This window comes from Rattus norvegicus, chromosome 1 (genome assembly GCF_036323735.1).
Source record: "Rattus norvegicus strain BN/NHsdMcwi chromosome 1, GRCr8, whole genome shotgun sequence".
Classification (NCBI taxonomy): Eukaryota; Metazoa; Chordata; class Mammalia; order Rodentia; family Muridae; genus Rattus; species Rattus norvegicus.
In genome coordinates this window covers 46,166,415-46,184,442 of record NC_086019.1, presented here as the reverse complement: position 1 = coordinate 46,184,442, position 18,028 = coordinate 46,166,415, and the positions used below count along the sequence as shown (strand labels likewise).

Below are 18,028 nucleotides of genomic sequence, written 5' to 3'. Positions count from 1 at the left end.
CTATGTGTAATGAAGTCCCTGTCACATGGCATTAGGGATACATTTCTTTTAAAGATGAGCAATATTAATCTGCATAGACATCAGCATAATTGTCATTGCCTTCCTAGGCAAGTACAGCAGAAAAGAGAAAACATGAAGCTTAAGATGTAACTCCAAAATACACATGTGTCTTCTATCATGAAATTAATTTTTATACATCATTTGGTTACATTGTATACTATAAAGGTCTTTGAAAAGAATACCTTAGAAAAAACATGGTAGCTGGCAAAACAAAGATGAATAAATAGCTCCAAAGAGTAAGAATGAACACCACCCAAGTATCCCACAGAATGCCCATTTGCAGAGCACAGGAACTGCAGGAGGCACGGACCTTCTGAGGCTGCTGCTGCTCCAGGAGCTGCTGCCGCAACTGCTCCAGGTTCTGCTGCTGCAGCTGTTCTGCTATCTGATGGAAGATGGAGTTGTTCACAGACTCAGAAACGTGAGAGCTAAATGAGAAACAAAGGGTGACACTGCATGTTAAGATGACAAAAGGTAACAGAGAGCAAGCAGTTAGAGAACATCATACACCCAAGGTACTCTACTGCAGTGTTGTTCTCTTCTTAAAATATTAATACCCAAAATGGAATACTTTGAAGAATCAACATGTTAGAAGAGAAATACACTCAATAATGTTACAACAAAAAGGCATTATAGATGCTGTTACAGAACTGACATCATTGCCTCATGCTGTACACATGAATATGCTATACACAGACATTAGTAACTTCTATTAGGGTAATGTAAAACTGCAAAAAAATATTTAAAAAGAGGTAAAAGTATGTAAACATTATCAATTTAATGACGCATGTTCAACCATGAGATAGTGGAAATGTCCTCAGTGCCCATACACTTTATAGAGTTGTGCCCTTTAAAAAAGCATCATGTTATTGAGGGATGTAAACAGAAAACAGTTGTAGATGAAAGAGAAAATAATAATTTAACTACACTCTGGGAAAGTCAGAGCTGAATATACCTGGAATCTGGGTGCTAGAAGGTAACACATGAGGAAAAAGAGGGTACCCTAAAATGAGCAAGTAGGGTGGTGTGAGTCCTTGAGTGTTGTCACCTGGAGCAGACAAACCTACAGGAAGAATGATATCTATCTTCAAATCTGACACACTGTCACGAAAGAAACTGGAGTCCATTTATTTCCTCTCACTACACAGCATTTGCATTACTGTGTAGAAGATGAAGGAACACAGTTCAGCAGAATATGTGACACTCAACAGTGCGCACACTCTTTCTCAGAAGATGGGCAGGCGCTGACTACCCTCAGGACTACTCACAACTCCCTTCTTACGCTGCTTAGTACCCTCATCCACATCACCTCAGACCGCTCTTCCACCTTCACTACTTAGAATCTAAAATACTATTTTTAAAATTCTGTCAGGACTTTGTCAAAAGAATGTATTTTATTTTATGTATTCTTACATATTATCCTGGTATATAAGATCTACTACCTCTGCTTGGGTGAGATATCTCTCTCGCTCTCTCTCGCTCCCTCCCTCCCTCCCTCCCTCCCTCCCTCCCTCCCTCCCAACTTCTACCTCACACTCTCCTATTGGTCCTTACAAACCCACTCAGAAAACATAGGGTTCTGTACAGCCATTTAAGGGGACAAAGTAACTGAATTAAATAAAAATACTAAGCCCATTCATTTAAATAAATGAAACCCATATAATTCTAATCATTCATTCTAACTAGTTCAATGTACTTCTCAGAAATTGGCATACTACTCTAGAAGTGGACTTTTGACAGGAGCATCTGTCCACCTATTACAAATAGTTTAAGCCAACAAAGATATGAAAAAAATATCACAACTGGACTTACCAATGCTTATCAATTTCCTATAGGAACTTTGATATACCCCAACTATTAGCAAAGATCTGAAAAAGAGTCCAAATAATCTAGGGAGCTATTAAGACAGCAAGTCTACCACCCTCCAGAATCCTGGTGCTTAGTCTGAAACAATACCCTAACTGATAAAAAAGTTTGCTCCAATTGTTAAGGCTGCTAACATTCCACCCAGTATTTAGAACAAGAGACAAAGAAAACATAGGTACAAAGAAAATTGTAATTCTTACAGTTGAGGAGTAGGAATTTCCTTTTTGGATTCTTCACTATGCTCAGAATCTTCCCCAAAATCAAATCTATCCATCAACTTCTAAGAAGGGGAGAAAGACAAATTAAAAAGTGCCTCCAATGTGCATATTACAAATGCTATCTGCAATGCGAAGTAAATGTTCTGTGCTGTTTTACAACACTCTGTACTAGAGTAGACGTTCTGAGCGCGTGTTTAGAGCACTGTAACATACAGCAGTGCCCTTACACATTCACCAATGCAACTCTGTTCACTTGCACAGTCTGAAAATACTGCTGCAGTGATTTCAAGAGATATCTAAATCATGTAGTTTCATTTATTATTTTTTCTATTTTCATTGTGCTAACTTTATTAAGCATTATCACAAGTATGTGTAAACATTTTTAGATGGTTTAGCTCTATCTCTGGTTTCAAGGCTCCTCTGGAGGTGCAGGAATCACCTGAGGACTAGAGACACCACAGCATCATCACAGAGCAGAGCCGATTTGGACAAGGCAGTAAGACTACTAAACCACAGTTTTGTTTTCTGTGTAGTGGCTATCGTGAAACTTGCTCTGTAGACTAGGCTGGCCTCAGACTCAGAGATTTCCACCTGTCATTACCTACCAAGTGCTGGGATTAAAAGCATGCACCATCATGCCTAGCTCAGAAAACTAAAATAAACAGAAAATGATGGATTATGGAACTGTAACTTAAAAAACCATTCTAGGACCATAACAAATTGTTAACTAGTAAGAACTTCATAATAAAATGTGGTCTAGCTATTAGGAATAAATTAAGAACAACTGGTTAAATGGCCAAGTCATTATCCAAGAAACTAGGACTGATTTTTCTATGAAAATAATTATAACAGAAAACATACACATGCTTATATATGCATATTTATACACACACATAGCACCTCCAAGATACACTCCAGACAGGTGCGCTTGCGCTTGCTCTCTCTCTCTCTCTCTCTCTCTCTCTCTCTCTCTCTCTCTCTCTCTCTCTCTGTCTCTGTCTCTGTCTCTCTCTGTCTCTCTCTGTCTCTCTCTCTGTCTTTCTCTGTCTTTCTCTGTCTCTCTCTCTTTCTCTCTCTCTCTCTCTCTCTCTCTCTCACACACACACACAGACACACACACACACAATCATTCATTAAACAGCTTCAATTTTAAAATCACTTTTTCCATAGTTAAGCCTACACATAAAATGTACAATGATGGTAACATGTATTACAGAATACAGATTAGCACAATCAGCACTTGGGAGGCTGAGGCAGACAGATTAGGTATTAGTAGCACGCATGGACTACATATAAAAAGGTCCTATCAAACACACAAATCTGTGATAAAACAATCTACACAGTAGAATCTATGAGATATTACATATTCTTCAGTTCACATATAACAACACGTCAGTAGCTTCAACCACTACCTTGTTGAAAGAGACTCCCTGGTCCAAGGGAGTAAGTGTGTTGGCTGCAGCAGCTGCAGCTGTAAGCTGTGCAGTGAGTGCCTGCAACTGAACCACAAGGCCAGCATCCAAAGCCTGAAGGATAGAGGGCTGGGGCTTCTGCTGTTGTATCTGTAAGGTCTGTATTAGTTGCTGAAGCTGGAAGGGAAAAAATAATACCATAGTTTTGGGTCAGTGCTAGGTCTTTTGGCTCAACATTTTTGACAAATTGTATCATCCTTCTTCTCTAAAAATGTTTGTATGTGTTTTATGTGGTTTGACTGAGAAATGCCCCAGTAGATGCCTATGTTTGAACATGTCATCCTCCTGCTAATGGCACTACTGGGGAAGGTTATGAATGGTAGAGGGGCATTGGGGTGGGATGTATAGCCTAGCCAAGGACAGAAGTACATCACTGGAGGTCAGAGCCAGGCTTTGAGGACTTGCCACACTTGCAGTCCACAGTCTTGGCTTGGGTGTGCAGTTAAAGCTGTGATATTTGGGTTCGTGTGTGACAAGATGGAACCAGCCGGCTCTTTTGCTCTGCTGCCTGCTGCCATGCTTCCCTTGCTACTATGGATTTTCTCCTTCTGGACATCAAAGCCTTTGTCCACAAGTCACTTTTAGTCACTGTGTTTGAAAACAGAAATGAAAACTACTGCAGAATATGGACAACCTGAAGACATATAAAGCTAATGTCCTTTGCTGGAACAATGGAGGCTGAACAGCTGGGCCTGAAAAAGCAGCCACTATGGAAATTGTCTGGGAAGTATTTCTTCAGAGTCAGCACGGAAGCTGTGGATAGCAGGGGTCTGAGGCTGCACATCAGGTGGCACCACAATTTGCCCAATACTTTTTTCTACACAGTACTGGTTTTAAATGATTGAAGTCTCCCCCCCCCTCAAAAAAAAAGGATTGAGAGTGGCGTTATAGAAGTCAGAGATTGCTTAGAGATTAAGAGCACTGGCTATTCTTCCAGAAGACCTGGGTTCAACTTCTAGCACACACAGTTCACAGTTCACAACCATCTGGAACTCTAATCCCAGGCAGCCAATACACTTTTCTAGCCTCTGTGATTACTAGGTAAGAATACGGTGCAGACATTTAGGCAAAAACACCCATACACATAAAACAAAGAGTGGAGTGGTGCTGTGACAGGACCAGAGTCCCTGAAGAAGCCAGGAAGGCCATTAGCAAAGGTGCAGCTTGAGTTGAAGTGGTGACCCTAGCATACTAGAGATGCCAGGGCTGTGGTTAAGTCCCACAGGACAATGGCAGGTATGAGGTAGAGCTGCCCTTAGCCTACGAGACAAGGTATGTATGTGTAGTAAGTGGCAGAGTCAGAGAAATGTTATTGCCTGACCCTTTGGAGCCAGCCCAGTTCGTGAGTCAGATACTGAGCTTGTTTTTTACATTGTTGGGTATTAGCTTCAGCTCGATTTCACTTAACTGCCTGGTTCTTCCTTCTGGGAATAAGAAAGTATACTATGCATTTCAGAATTTGCCGGGGCCCATAATGAAGAGGCCTGTGGATTTTTTAAGAAATACTGGCCTCAAAGTATTGAAATTTTTATTTTAAAGACTGGAATTTGTAATGCTGTAGTATATTTTATATTATGACTTAATGTAAGATTTAGGAAACCAACAAAAGAAAATTTATGGTTTAAAATGTTGTTATGTCAAAGTTAACAAGGGATAGAAAGTCACAGGAAACTTTAGATGTCAACTTGACATAAACCTAGTGTCACCTGGGGAGAGAGAATCTCAGCATAACAACTCCCTCAATCAGACTAGCCTGTGACACTGTCTTAGCAGATCACTGAGGGTGGTGCCTTCCCTAGGCAAGGGGACCTGGGATATATAAGAAAAGTAGTAAGAATGTGAACCTGGGAACTCTATAGTCTCTGCTAGCTCCAGGAAGCCTTGGCTTCCTTTAGTGATGGACTGTCTCAGACGTGTAGGCTGAAAGAAACCCTCTCCTCCTAAATGTCTTCGGTCAGTGTTTACTGCAGCAGGAGAGCAGATGAAGCGGGCAGCACCTAAGCCCCTGGAAAGGCTGGCTTACTTCTGGAAGGTCATGAAATAGTCACACTGTAACTACAGAACATAATTCCTCACCAGTCTGATGCTTCCACTAAGCTTCTCATCCTTCTTCAGCTAATCCCACAAGGATAGCAGCTTTCCTATCAATCACAACTACTGACTGAGAGCCCATGAGAACCCTGAAAACAGGAGAGAAACCTGTTCAACAGGACATAGTCTGAGGCTCTGGAACAGACTATGTAACTTCCTGTTCTGAATAGAACAAACTACAATTACAGCAACACCTATTCCTGCTCTTCACCCATCTTTAACAAACAAAACAAAGCATGGAGCTGAAGACATGGCTCAGTGGCAGCACTTGCCACACTTGCAGACGACTCAGGTTTGACTCGCAGCACTCATGTCAGGCAGGTCCCAATCACCTGGAACCCCAGCTCCAGACAACCCATAGCTCGTTTCTGGCCTCCAGATATAAGCATAAATCAAGTAAAATCTTCGAAAACACAACAGAACAAAGGCACTTGTGCTGGCTGGGTTTGTGTGTCAACTTGTCACAAGCTGAAGTTATCACAGAGAAAGACACCTCAGTTGAGGAAATGTCTCCATGAGACCCAGTTGTAAGGCATTTTCTCAACTAGTGATCAAGGGGGGAGGACCCAGTCCATTGTGGGTGGAGCCATCACTGGACTGGTGGTCCTGGGTCCTATAAGAAGGCAAGTTGAGCAAGCCAGAGGAAGCGAGCCAGTAAGCAACATCCCTCCATGGCCTCTGCATCAGCTCCTGCTTCCTGACCTGCTTGAGTTCCAGTCCTGACTTCCTTTGGTGATGAACAGCAATGTGGTAGTGTAAGCTGAATAAACCCTTTCCTTCCCAGCTTGCTCCTTGGTCATGTTTGTGCAAAAATAGAAACCCTGACTAAGACAGCACTTAAGAGAGCTGGTGAGGTATCTCTGTGGGTAAAGTCTGACTACCTGGGTTTACTCAACGCCCAGGAACTACACCTCGTAGAGCACAGGAGGACAGGTAGAGTTGAGAACAATCTTTTTTTTTTTCTTTTCTTTTTTTCGGAGCTGAGGACTGAACCCAGGGCCTTGCGCTTCCTAGGCAAGTGCTCTACCACTGAGCTAAATCCCCAACCCCGAGAACAATCATTTTAACATATCCAGTAAAGAGGATTTTACTGTTTACAACAACAACAAAAAGAGTAAATGACTGAGAGAGTAAATATGCCATTTACCCTAATCTGAATATCACAAATTACATATATGCCTTGAATATGTATTATTGCTTCATAAACAATTGCCTTGTTAATAAAACAATCTATTCAGTGCAATGTTTACAATTAGTAACTGTCAGCAAAGACCAGGAAAGTGAAAACGGCGATCTACTATTAACAGTTAGCATGAGAAGGCACAAGCACCATTCAAGAGAGTAGTAAACAATCCATCTTAAAATAGCAGTAAGAGGAAACAAATCAGAGTCATGCAATTATCAAAACATTGCAATATTAGATCATATATTGTAATACCACTGGAACAGTGTCTATTATATTACTATAATATTGGATATTTATTATAGTAGAAAAAACATTATGAGCACGACCTTACCACTCAGGTCAACAATAAGACACACAACTCTTAGAATGGAGGAAGCAACATGAGAGAAAAGAGGGGAAACAGGCTGTCCTGTCCCTCCTTTAGAGAGCTGAACCAGTCCTCTGACATTGCCATTTCCCAAGGGCCCTGTTCAAAGCACCCCAGCAGTAACTTCTCTAAAGTGACTTTGTTCTACTGGTTCCTGCTACAGTGACCACAGGAAGCACCCTGTTTTATCAGTGGGATAGTAATGCCACCTAATAATGTTTGGCATATGCTATGTGCTACCTCAGTACTCTCATATAGAAAACCTTACGAGAGAACATTTATGACAAGATAATGTCCACGAAGAAATACTGAGTAAACACCATGTAAGTGTTTCTTCCAAGCACAGTGCTCCCATGTTAACAGGAAAGGACAACACAACATGAAGGGTACACTATGGAATCACACATCAGGAACCTTCTTGACACAGCGTAGGGCCTCACCTGTTGACCTTGAGGACTTTGTAGGATCTGGGCAACAGCTGCCAGTGTGTCTGTGTTTGTTATCTGCGATACCCATGGATCAGGTAGGCCTTGAACCACATTGGCTGGAGTAACAGGTGTCACAGGTGTTCCTTTTAGAAAAGACATCACATGTACCAAAGAAGGAAGCAAGTAAACGATACTTAAAAAGGTTCCAAGATTTATTCAGTTAATATATAAAACATGAGCAGATAGTACACTTTCACTTTATTGACTCCATCTTGAAAACCACTTACAGCCTTCTACAGACAGAAAGGAAACTCTCCACTCCAAGCCCCATGGGATTTGTCCACACTTGTCTTAAACTAAGCTACCACTTCGATGAAACCTGTCAGCAAAGGTTTACTATAGAAAAGTCTTTAACAGGGAGAAATAACAAAAATACAATCTTTCCTGGTAAAATCTGTGAGATTCTATAAGATAAAACCATTTTTGTTCAAAACTCTTGTTTATACATTATGTAAATTTGTAGACAGGTGAGCAAGAACTACATGCAAAAAGTTAGTGAATGCTGGGTTCGGTCAGTAAAAACTGAAAATATATAAAATGTTCCAAATGATAAAATTTTTAGATAATTACATTAAAGCAACCTTGGCTTTATTAAGCCATTTTTGGGTTCTTAAAAATTACATTCCCCAAATTTCCTGTAAACAAATTAAGTTACATATATAGGTTTAAGGAGTTACAGACAACCTAAATCAGGAAACCTTTCACTGAGAGCTGGGGCTGTGGCTCAGTGGAAGAGGGCTTACCCAGCACAGGCAAAGCCCCGAGTTCAATTCCTGATAGTGCTAAACAAAACAAAATGGATGGTTATATATATACATTTTCCAAAACGTTTCTGATGATTAAAAAAAAGAAAATCAATTTTTTAAAAATGTTTTCTAAATTTTAGATTAACAGCAAAAGCACAGTATTTTATTTGATAAACATAAGGAGACACACCTGCCTGACTGCCTGCCCACCCAGTGTAAGGACTAAGGGCACTTGCCACCACACTCAGCCATCAAGTCTCACGCTGGACAAACCCCTCTGCTGTCACCCTGTAGCACTGCGCATGTGAACAGTGGGTGAGCAGAGGGACTGGGTCTCCAACAGTCTGTACAACAAACACGTACCTGGAGTGTTGCTCATGGCTGCAGTGGTGCTGGCCAAAACCGGGGTGACAACTGGGGGAGGAATCCCTGCCGCCATATCCAGGAGAGGCTGGATAATCTCGCTCTTAAAAACATTATTCTTCTGCCATAAGTTTAATACTCTCACTATTTTACTCTAGAACAAAGAAAATGACACTAAATGTTTTGCTTTCAAAATATTAGTACAACTCATTTCACAGATTATCTGAACATAGGATGTTAAGAAGATTAAAATATTTCCATGGCAAATTACATCTCTAAAACTGTTTTCAACTTTTTCTGCTTTCAAAACCTTAGCACACTCATTCCGTTCAGGTTATTTGGCCATACAAAGAGAGACTAAAATACTTCAGTGGCAAATTCCAACCTGAAATTGTTTTTAACCATTCTGTAGTCCCCAACTTTAGGCCATAGGGTAGATACTTCTGATAGCTACACACCATAAATGAAGGCTACATTTAGCTAAGCAGGTGACAGGTAGGCTCCATCTTCTATGTATGCCAAGTCACATGGGATTGATAACACAGGTATCAGGTAGTTCCCTACCTAAACTACCTGTTTTAGTTCCCGGAGTCTTTCCATAGGTTCCAGGATCAAAGGAAGTGTGTGTGTGTGTGTGGGGGGGGGGGGGGGGGCCTGAACAGCAAACACATTACTTCTTGGCCATCATCTCTGCCCTGCCCTAAGACCTCTGAGGCAGGGGCAGAGACTATATCAATACCATGTATACACACACATAAAGGTGCACTTTAACCCTGACTCACAGAATGCTTAACTTCTGAACTAGCAAGCAACTTCAGGACAAAGTCCTCATCTAATGTGACTCTTAAACAAATTTCATTTTATAAGCTATTTAATAATTTTAGGAAGACTATTTCTCTACTTAAGAAATGTAGCTCAGTACCTGTGTTCAGCATGTTTCCCTGACAAAAAGAAAAAGGACAATTTACCAAACTCAAGTCCTGTTTAAGAACCTTGCCATAAATGTACTTTACACCCAAAGCCATCCACTTCCTAGGCACAGCGTGAAGCCCCTCTTCTCCTCTTTGTCACTGTTCCTATCGACCCTCTCCCTGAAGGTAAAGTCAACGCCCCACGAGCATTACTCAATTGGCCCTTAGGGCAAGAACTATGTTTTATATGATATATTTATATACTCTACATTATTTTGTGACTTAGAATAATCTGCGTCTTCTACCATTTTGCAAAAATAAATAAATCAAATCTGCATGTTCTCCACCATGAGTCTTTTTCTGACAAGCCCTTTGAGTGCAACTGTGTGTCCAATTCACTACAGTCAAAGAACTTCGACTCAGTCCTACAGGTACATCATACTGTGCTTTACCTGTTCTGGGTTTCTTGAGTACTTAGGCCTGAGTCCCATTTTTCGTGAGGTTCATGTAGTCATGTAATATATAAGCATCTCCTATACAATTCATGACAGATGTGCCTGACACTTCTCATTCTCTCTGGTCCTAGGCCAACTATGTCAATAAATTTTACCAACATTTCTTCATTTACAAAATGAACTACAACAGATTTTATACTTTTCTTTAGCTGTGACTGTAACAAACTGCCTGCTGCTAGCATTTGCATGTCTTAGGCACAAGCACCCTGAGACAAAGCTACAGGCTGTCATCAGTCAAAAAACTACTTCAACTCACTTGAAACCCTCATCGTTCTCCCACAGTGTTCATATGAAATCCCTTCTTAGTTCTCAAATTCTATTGACTCAATTCTTGCATATGTCTTACTCAAGATAATGTAACTTGAAAAGACTGAGTTGATTATAGAGATCTGTATGTCACAATCAGGAATGCGGAGAGTTAGTGAGCAAAGAGATTCCTACTAAGTGTCTTTTTGTTTGATGGAAGGGTTCACAGATTCCAGAAGCTTCAGGTCTGTAGGCCTATATGCCCAACAAAGAAAGATATTCTAAAATGCTTCACCATGTTATTTTTATTATTATTTTAAATAAACATCAATTATTTCCACTTCTTGAAATAATAGTTTACTCAGACTATAGACTTAAATCAGAGTAAAGATCACCTGAACCGAAATTAAGAATAAAAGTCTCCCCAATCCCTTAATGACCACACAGAACTAATGAATCACAACTATTTAATACAGAGTTCTATGCCAAAGAACTATCAATTACTACTATTCTAAGGTGTTGTTACTTTTTAAGAAAAAAAAAAAGATGCTGGTGCTGTCCAAGTCGCAAGAGAAAATAATAGTTAAATATGTAAAATAAAGATTTGGTTCACTTTAAGTAACATGCAGTTGTGTAAATTTTTGTACTTCAAATGATGCATAAGAAAAATTATACAACAAATGGTTCAAGCCCTCTGATTCAACTCTTGCCTCTGCACAGAGCCAGTACTCAGAGTACTGGTCACTCTTTTGGCACATAAACCTTTCTCTACGTCTGATACTCACTAAGTTCTTTAAAGAACCCCAGCAACATCATCCTGTGTATCTAAACACACATCCCTCCTTTAATACTGAGACTACAGACTCAGCTCATCTTTCCTCATACGGTCTATAAAATGCCTCATCCATAAAGATTATTCTGAGAGGTGTTAGTCATGAAACCCACAAGATCAAAATGGATTTGTATCCTGTAACTGTCAAAAATTCAAGAAAATCAGTATGACTTCTAAATAAGTGCTATTTCAAATTAATGAATTATTTTACACAGGATTCCATTATTAGAAATCATTGGGGTTGGGGATTTAGCTCAGTGGTAGAGCGCTTGCCTAGCAAGCACAAGGCCCTGGGTTCGGTCCCCAGCTCCAAAAAAAAAAAAAAAAGGAAAAAAAAAAAAAAAAAGAAATCATTAAGGTGGGTGACTGAACATCTAAAACAGTCTTTAGGACTACTAGCTAGGCTTACCGTAATACCAAAATAATTAGAACAAAATACAGGAACTGCCAGGAAATATATCCAAGAATATTTACGAAGAATATGCTACAATAAATTTATCCCTATAATACTGACTTTTAAAATTCAAGACATGACAGTGATTAAAAATAAAACTAGTCAGGGTTGGGGATTTAGCTCAGTGGTAGAGCACTTGCCTAGCAAGCGCATGGCCCTGGGTTTGGTCCCCAGCTCCGAAAAAGAAAAAAAAGGAAAAAAAAAATAGTCTTGTTATAAGCCTTAGATTTATGATTCTTCCTTATAACAACCCTCACCCATTCTCTCCTTTTTATAGTGTTGTATGTGTGTGTATAAGAGAGAAAGAAAAAGAACAGAAGAGAGAGAATGAAAGACAGTGCTGAATCCCTTGGAACTGGGGATACAGACATCTGTAAGCTTCACGACTGCCTGCTCTAATAGAGAAGTAATTGTCAACAGCCATCACCAACCATTTACCCTCTCTTAACCATTTCGTAACTTTTTTTAAAAACAGAAAAAGGATACCATATCACTTCCAAATCAGTATCACCTATAACCAGAGGAGCTATGAAGGGAACCATCTCCTTTGAATCTTAGCTCTAGATCCTTTACCTTCCAAATATAGACCATTTACACACACTAAAATCTCAGTGTTAGTCTTCAGCACTTAGAAAATGCAACAAAAGAAGTCTGATGTGTACTTCTCTATGAACTGCTTGGCAGATCCATTTCCCACAAAACTGAAATATAACCACAATCCTAAAGTGGCTGTGTGCAGGACTCAATGTCTAATACAATTTCAAAATACTTTGGTAGCAAATTTTTTACAAAAGTTGCTTCAATAAATTAAAAAGTAGCAGAAGGAATTACATTTTTCTACTCTCTAAAAGTTCTACGAGTAAAATGAGTGTGGCTGTTACAATAATTAAATATTAAAGGTCAGATTAGCTAAGAGTAAATGTCAACAAGAGGTCATATAATAAGGTGGTCTAAAGATTCTATCTAAGAAGAGGGTACCATAGCTCCTTTAATAAAATAATAACATACCTTGTCATCCCCCGGGCACCGATATAAATTCTGGAAAGTGCTAATGATGTTATTACTAAATCTGGGTGCAAACACATCCTTTTCTTGACCAAACTGATGCCGGGATTGTCGCACAATGGAGTCAATAACATACAGTCCGGGTACCTTGTATTCTGGTTTACACTGATGAGAGAAAAGTGAGAGGGAAGGAATAGAAAGGTAAAATCCTTGAAAGAAAAGACATTATAAACTCCACTTAAGCAAAAACACTGCTCAGGCTGTAATTAATATGCAGACTCTGCCTAGTTCTTAACCATTCGATTTGAAATAGCATCTACTCTGAACAGAATCTACTTTCACCACTCAATGCATTCAGGTCAACTGTTGCTCACCCAAGTTCCAAACCAGCACTGTATAACTGACCTCAATGACTAAAAACAACCTGATAGACATTATTTTGAAAAATCACTTAAAGAATTTAAAAAACTAGAACAATAGAAGAAAAAAATCAAGAAACGGTTAGAAAACACTTTGCAGGTGTGGATTAGACTCCACTGCTCACACTTCTGTAGCAATAAAAGAACAAATAAAACAACCATTATAACATGCTAAATATAACCAGCCGAACATTTATGATTGTCTCAAATACCTCATCTATAAAGGAGACATGAAACTACCGCCATAAAACTCTGGGAAAGCTGGCAAACACCAAAGCGCTCAAATGTTTTCAAACTAGCCCACTGGGTCAGTATCTTTTTAACTTACTTATCTTTGAAGTATTTTGTAAACTAAAGATTCTTAGCACAGTGTTTCCTAGCTTGCATAGTTGGAATCAAGATTTCTATTCTAGAACAAGAAACCTAAGAAAACTTGGATGTCTTTTTATTTACTCCATATACATGAGAATTTTGTCTGCGTGTATGGATGTGCAGCACATGCAGAGCAGGAGCCTGCAAAAGAGAGGAGTGGGTACTGATCCCCTAGAAACGGAGTTGGAGGTGGCTGTGAGCTGACATGCAGTGCTGGAAACAGAGCCCAGGGCCTGCAAAAACAACTGCTATCAACCAGAGCCATCTTTCCAGCCCCAAGAGAACTTGCTTTAAAAACATGTTAGCTAAAATTTACAACCACAAAGAAGGATGTACTTCTAGGTATAATTAGGTCCAATATTACACTCAAATTAATTTTCTTGAAATCACTGAACAAACTAACACAAAACACTTCTTGGGACTCAACATATTTAGAATCATGCACTAGCCCTGTCCAGATCTATAAATACAGCTTTTCTTTTTTAAAAGTTTCTTGTTGGGGTTTGGTCTGAGGCTATGTATTGTAATGCTAAATTCTATACAGGAAGGTCTTGGCCTAGGAGTGAATTCTCACGTTTACAAGCTTTTGTTGTACAAATCTTGTTCCTTGATTTAAAACTATTGGTTAAATAAAATTGGCTACAGCCAATTACTGGAGAGATTAGAGGTGGGTGGGTTTTGAGTTTCCAGGTTCCGGGTGGAGAAGAGAGAGGAGTGAGAAGAGACCCGGAGGAAAAGGAAGAAGAATGAGAGGAGCATGGAAGAAGCCGCCATGAGGGGAGAGGAACCATGAGCACATGGCCAGGAGAAACTGCAAGTATCTTGGGTACACTGCTGGGGAGGTAGCCAGGCTAGAAGTTACAAAAGCTGATTAGGGTTAGCCCCCAGTAATTGCCAAAGCCCAATAAAATAACCATAGTCTGAGTCTCCACTTATTTGCGAGATAGCTGGGGATAAGCTTAAATTGGCTGTACTACAGTTTCTTGTTTTAAAGTACAACTTTTAAAACACATTTTAAAAGTTTTACATATCAGTGAAAAAAGTAATCCTTAGGCCACCATTTAATGCTATTTACAGCCAACCCAATTTTTAATTTAACCCTGCAAAAAGTCTAGTCGATACTTAATGTGTTTCTTCAAATTTCCTTACTGATCTTTATCAAGAGAGATTTAAACACTAATGCACAGGAATTGTTTCTAGATGTTTGGGGTTTTTTGTTTGCTACTAAGAGCTTGTGGTAGTCCCTCAAAGGTGATGGTAAAGGTGCTGATTGAACATTTATTATCTGAAGAAACTGACCAATCAGAACAACGCCTGTTTAAAGTTTGCTCTTTTTGAAGGCCTGAAGTTTCTCCTCATACCCGCACCCACCCACCCACATGTCGCTTTAGTTCATGTATCTGTCCCAAACTATCTTCCTTGCATACATACACACCTACCTATCCATGCAACACATTTCAAAAGAAAAATAATTTTAACTTAATGAGAACAAAATCCACTTGATTAAAAAGAAAATATGACCACTGCTACATATTAAATAATGATTTATTGACCATATGTTGACATAAATAATAATCTCACATACAATGCATTTTACAGAAAGAATTAACTTATGAGTTAGGACTCACGAGTTGCTAATGAGACAAGTTAGCACTGAATAATAAATAAAACAAGTCATCAATGTGGTCTTTAAAGTATATTTCCCTTGGACTCTGATGACAAATTCTCAGTGCACCAGTGCCCACCCCAAACAGCTGCCTCCATGGAGCAATGCAGACTGAGGCTTTGGAAGGGCAGCAGCCCTAGAGCCAAGCAGCACTGCACCAAGACAAACACTTGCTCCACCACTGAGAGCCACTCTTTACATGAACAGACTGCAGGGCAGTTTCTCACACTACTTTATGCCATCTTAGCATGCATGGAAAAGCAAAATATTTTAATTTCTTGTTTTAAATAATTTAATTTAAGGTACATAAATCACAGATACTTAACACAAAAAATTCAAAAATTCTATCAGACTGAAAATAAAATCTCCTACGCCTCCCCAACATTTTAAATCTGAATTACTTTGTTGTCGATGATGTGGTTTGCCTGCTTTTAAGCTGCAGTCTCAGTATAGTGTGGAGAGAGTTGGAAACTCATAATCATGAGCCTCATCTCTTGAGTAGCTGGGATTACAGGGATGCACCATCATGTCTCACCACTGAACAATTAATATTATTACCATGTTAGACACACCATCTTCAAAAATATTCCAGTAACTTTTCAATCTCTCATGTTGCAGAAAAACAATCTTATTAAGAAAAAGATAAAGGGCTGGAGAGATTACTCAGCGGTTAAGAGCACTGACTGCTCTTCCAGAGGTCCTGAGTTCAGTTCCCAGCAACCACATGGTGGCTCACAGCCATCTGGAGTGGGATCTGATGTCCTCTTCTGAGGAAGGTGGGGGAGGGAGGTAAAGACCAAGTGACTACAACTCTAACTGTACTTGTCAGGTTTTTTTTTTTTGGTTCTTTTTTTCGGAGCTGGGGACCGAACCCAGGGCCTTGCGCTTCCTAGGTAAGCGCTCTACCACTGAGCTAAATCCCCAGCCCCTACTTGTCAGGTTTGAATCATGCCCAAGTTGCCATCTGTCACTATTATCAGTCAGGGTTGTCTAAAAAAGATCTCTTTAGGCAAGCGGGGCACCATTTTATGCAACATGTAAACAAACTTCACTCAATAATTCCACTCAGACATGAGCTGCTGCCTTCACATATTAAAAGTCACCATTAAGGAAAACAAAAGGAGACCAGGGAAAATACAAGTGGTTGTACCTGCACATAACTGAGTGATGCTGCTGGTGGCTATCCCAGGGTACAGTTAGGGCGGCACCATGTGGGGAATTCTTCTTCTGTATATCTGAAAAGCTGGTCTATGAACTGCCGAAGTTTAGTGGTGTAAAATTTGAATTTTGGGCAACTTTAGCTGTGCTGTTAATTTTGGAAGTATTATCCTTGTGGGTTGGGTTATAGAAACTAATATTCTGTAAATAATTAAAAACAAAAGTCATGCTTATTTTAGCAGCAAACAAGGAAAAAGCAAAGCCTGACTGTGCTTACCTGGGCGGACAAATACAAGAAACTAGAAAGAGGCAGCCAGCTTTAGTTTGACTGCAAAAAATGAGTAGCAATTACACAAGTCTTGTCCTTATAAGGCCCTGTGTCTATGACCACTTTCTGTACATGTACATATATGTATGTACTTCATAATAAAAAGTAAAGCATTAGGCAAACGTGTCTCATCATAACTAGACAGGGAAGTGTACATGAAATATAAACTGGAATAATGTGGTGTTTATAACTTACCAAAGATATCCCAGGGCAAAGAAATTTTAGTAAACATTACACATGGACAAGGAGCCTCTGGAAGGACTTCCTTTCAAATTATCTAAATGCCCCTATGTTTGTGCACCCGCCCAAGGATGAAGACTATGTACACAATCAAAGTCAGTCTTCACTAAGATACATAAAAATGTACACATCTAAACAGGGAGAACAAAAGTGACTATAACAAGTGTCCCTCAAAAAAGACTGCCATTCTTTCTGAGAAAATAGCAACGGGTGGAGAAATAACTGTAGCAAAGGATGACCAAGTGCTTTAGCTTATTAAAACACACACTTGGAGGCTGAAGATGTGGCTCACCAGTTAAGAGCCCACTCTGCTACCACAGGGAACAGTCCTGGTCCCTGTAGCCACATTAAATAAATATGTAAGTGCAGCTCTAGAGATCCAGTGCCTCTGGACTCTAAACACAACTGTGCAAATGCAGCCTACAGAAGCACAGACACATGCACAGATAATTAAAAAATAAAAGCAGGTACTTGCATAGGATTAAGGTTTCTGGAGGAAAACATTAAGGCAAGAGTATGTCATAATTTTTATATTTCCTGTGTCTGCTTCATGAAAATGACAAGGGATATTACCAGCATAACAGTAGGAAATTTAAAGTTAATAAAAGCCAACAGTAACAGTTGACAGAATATTATCAGAACCAAGAAAGATTACAGGCCTAATGGGTAGCTAACAGTAGCCACAGCAGCACTGACTGCCTCTGGTTAAAACAGAGTATCCAGACTACATTAAAACAAACAATACTGAGTGACAGCATTCAGCCCTGAGTATAAGAGACAAATATAAAATGGTAAGCTTCACATGGACAAAAAGGAGCTTGACGAGTCATAAAAATTCCAGGAATGGAGCTAAATAGTCTTCTCTAGTGCATTTTAAACAGGTAAATAACAGAATGGTTAGGTGTAGATAATAGAAAAGTCAGCAAATCATGGAGTTTCCAATTCAAAATTAATTTTCTCATCCATAACTAATATAAGTAGATTTTTTATAATACAAACACAGGGTGAATATTAAAAGCTGACTC

The 18,028-nt window shown here is 39.5% G+C and overlaps 1 protein-coding gene across 18 annotated transcripts in view; it reads right to left on the bottom strand.

The window, feature by feature from the left end:
* The window catches only part of Scaf8 (SR-related CTD-associated factor 8), a 188,191-nt gene that overhangs the window by 136,720 nt on the left and 33,443 nt on the right, over positions 1–18,028 (bottom strand). For 15 of the 18 annotated variants that reach the window (XR_010062890.1, XR_010062896.1, XR_010062898.1 and 12 more), the window contains 6 exon segments: positions 12,824–12,985; positions 8,858–9,011; positions 7,701–7,831; positions 3,557–3,733; positions 2,127–2,206; positions 371–488 (listed from right to left, as the gene is read on the bottom strand). Coding sequence is in view for 12 of the 18 variants with exons in the window: in XM_006227858.4 (XP_006227920.3) it covers positions 371–488; positions 2,127–2,206; positions 3,557–3,733; positions 7,701–7,831; positions 8,858–9,011; positions 12,824–12,985 (822 nt within the window). In the remaining 6 variants the exon portion in view is untranslated. 18 annotated transcript variants of the gene reach the window in all.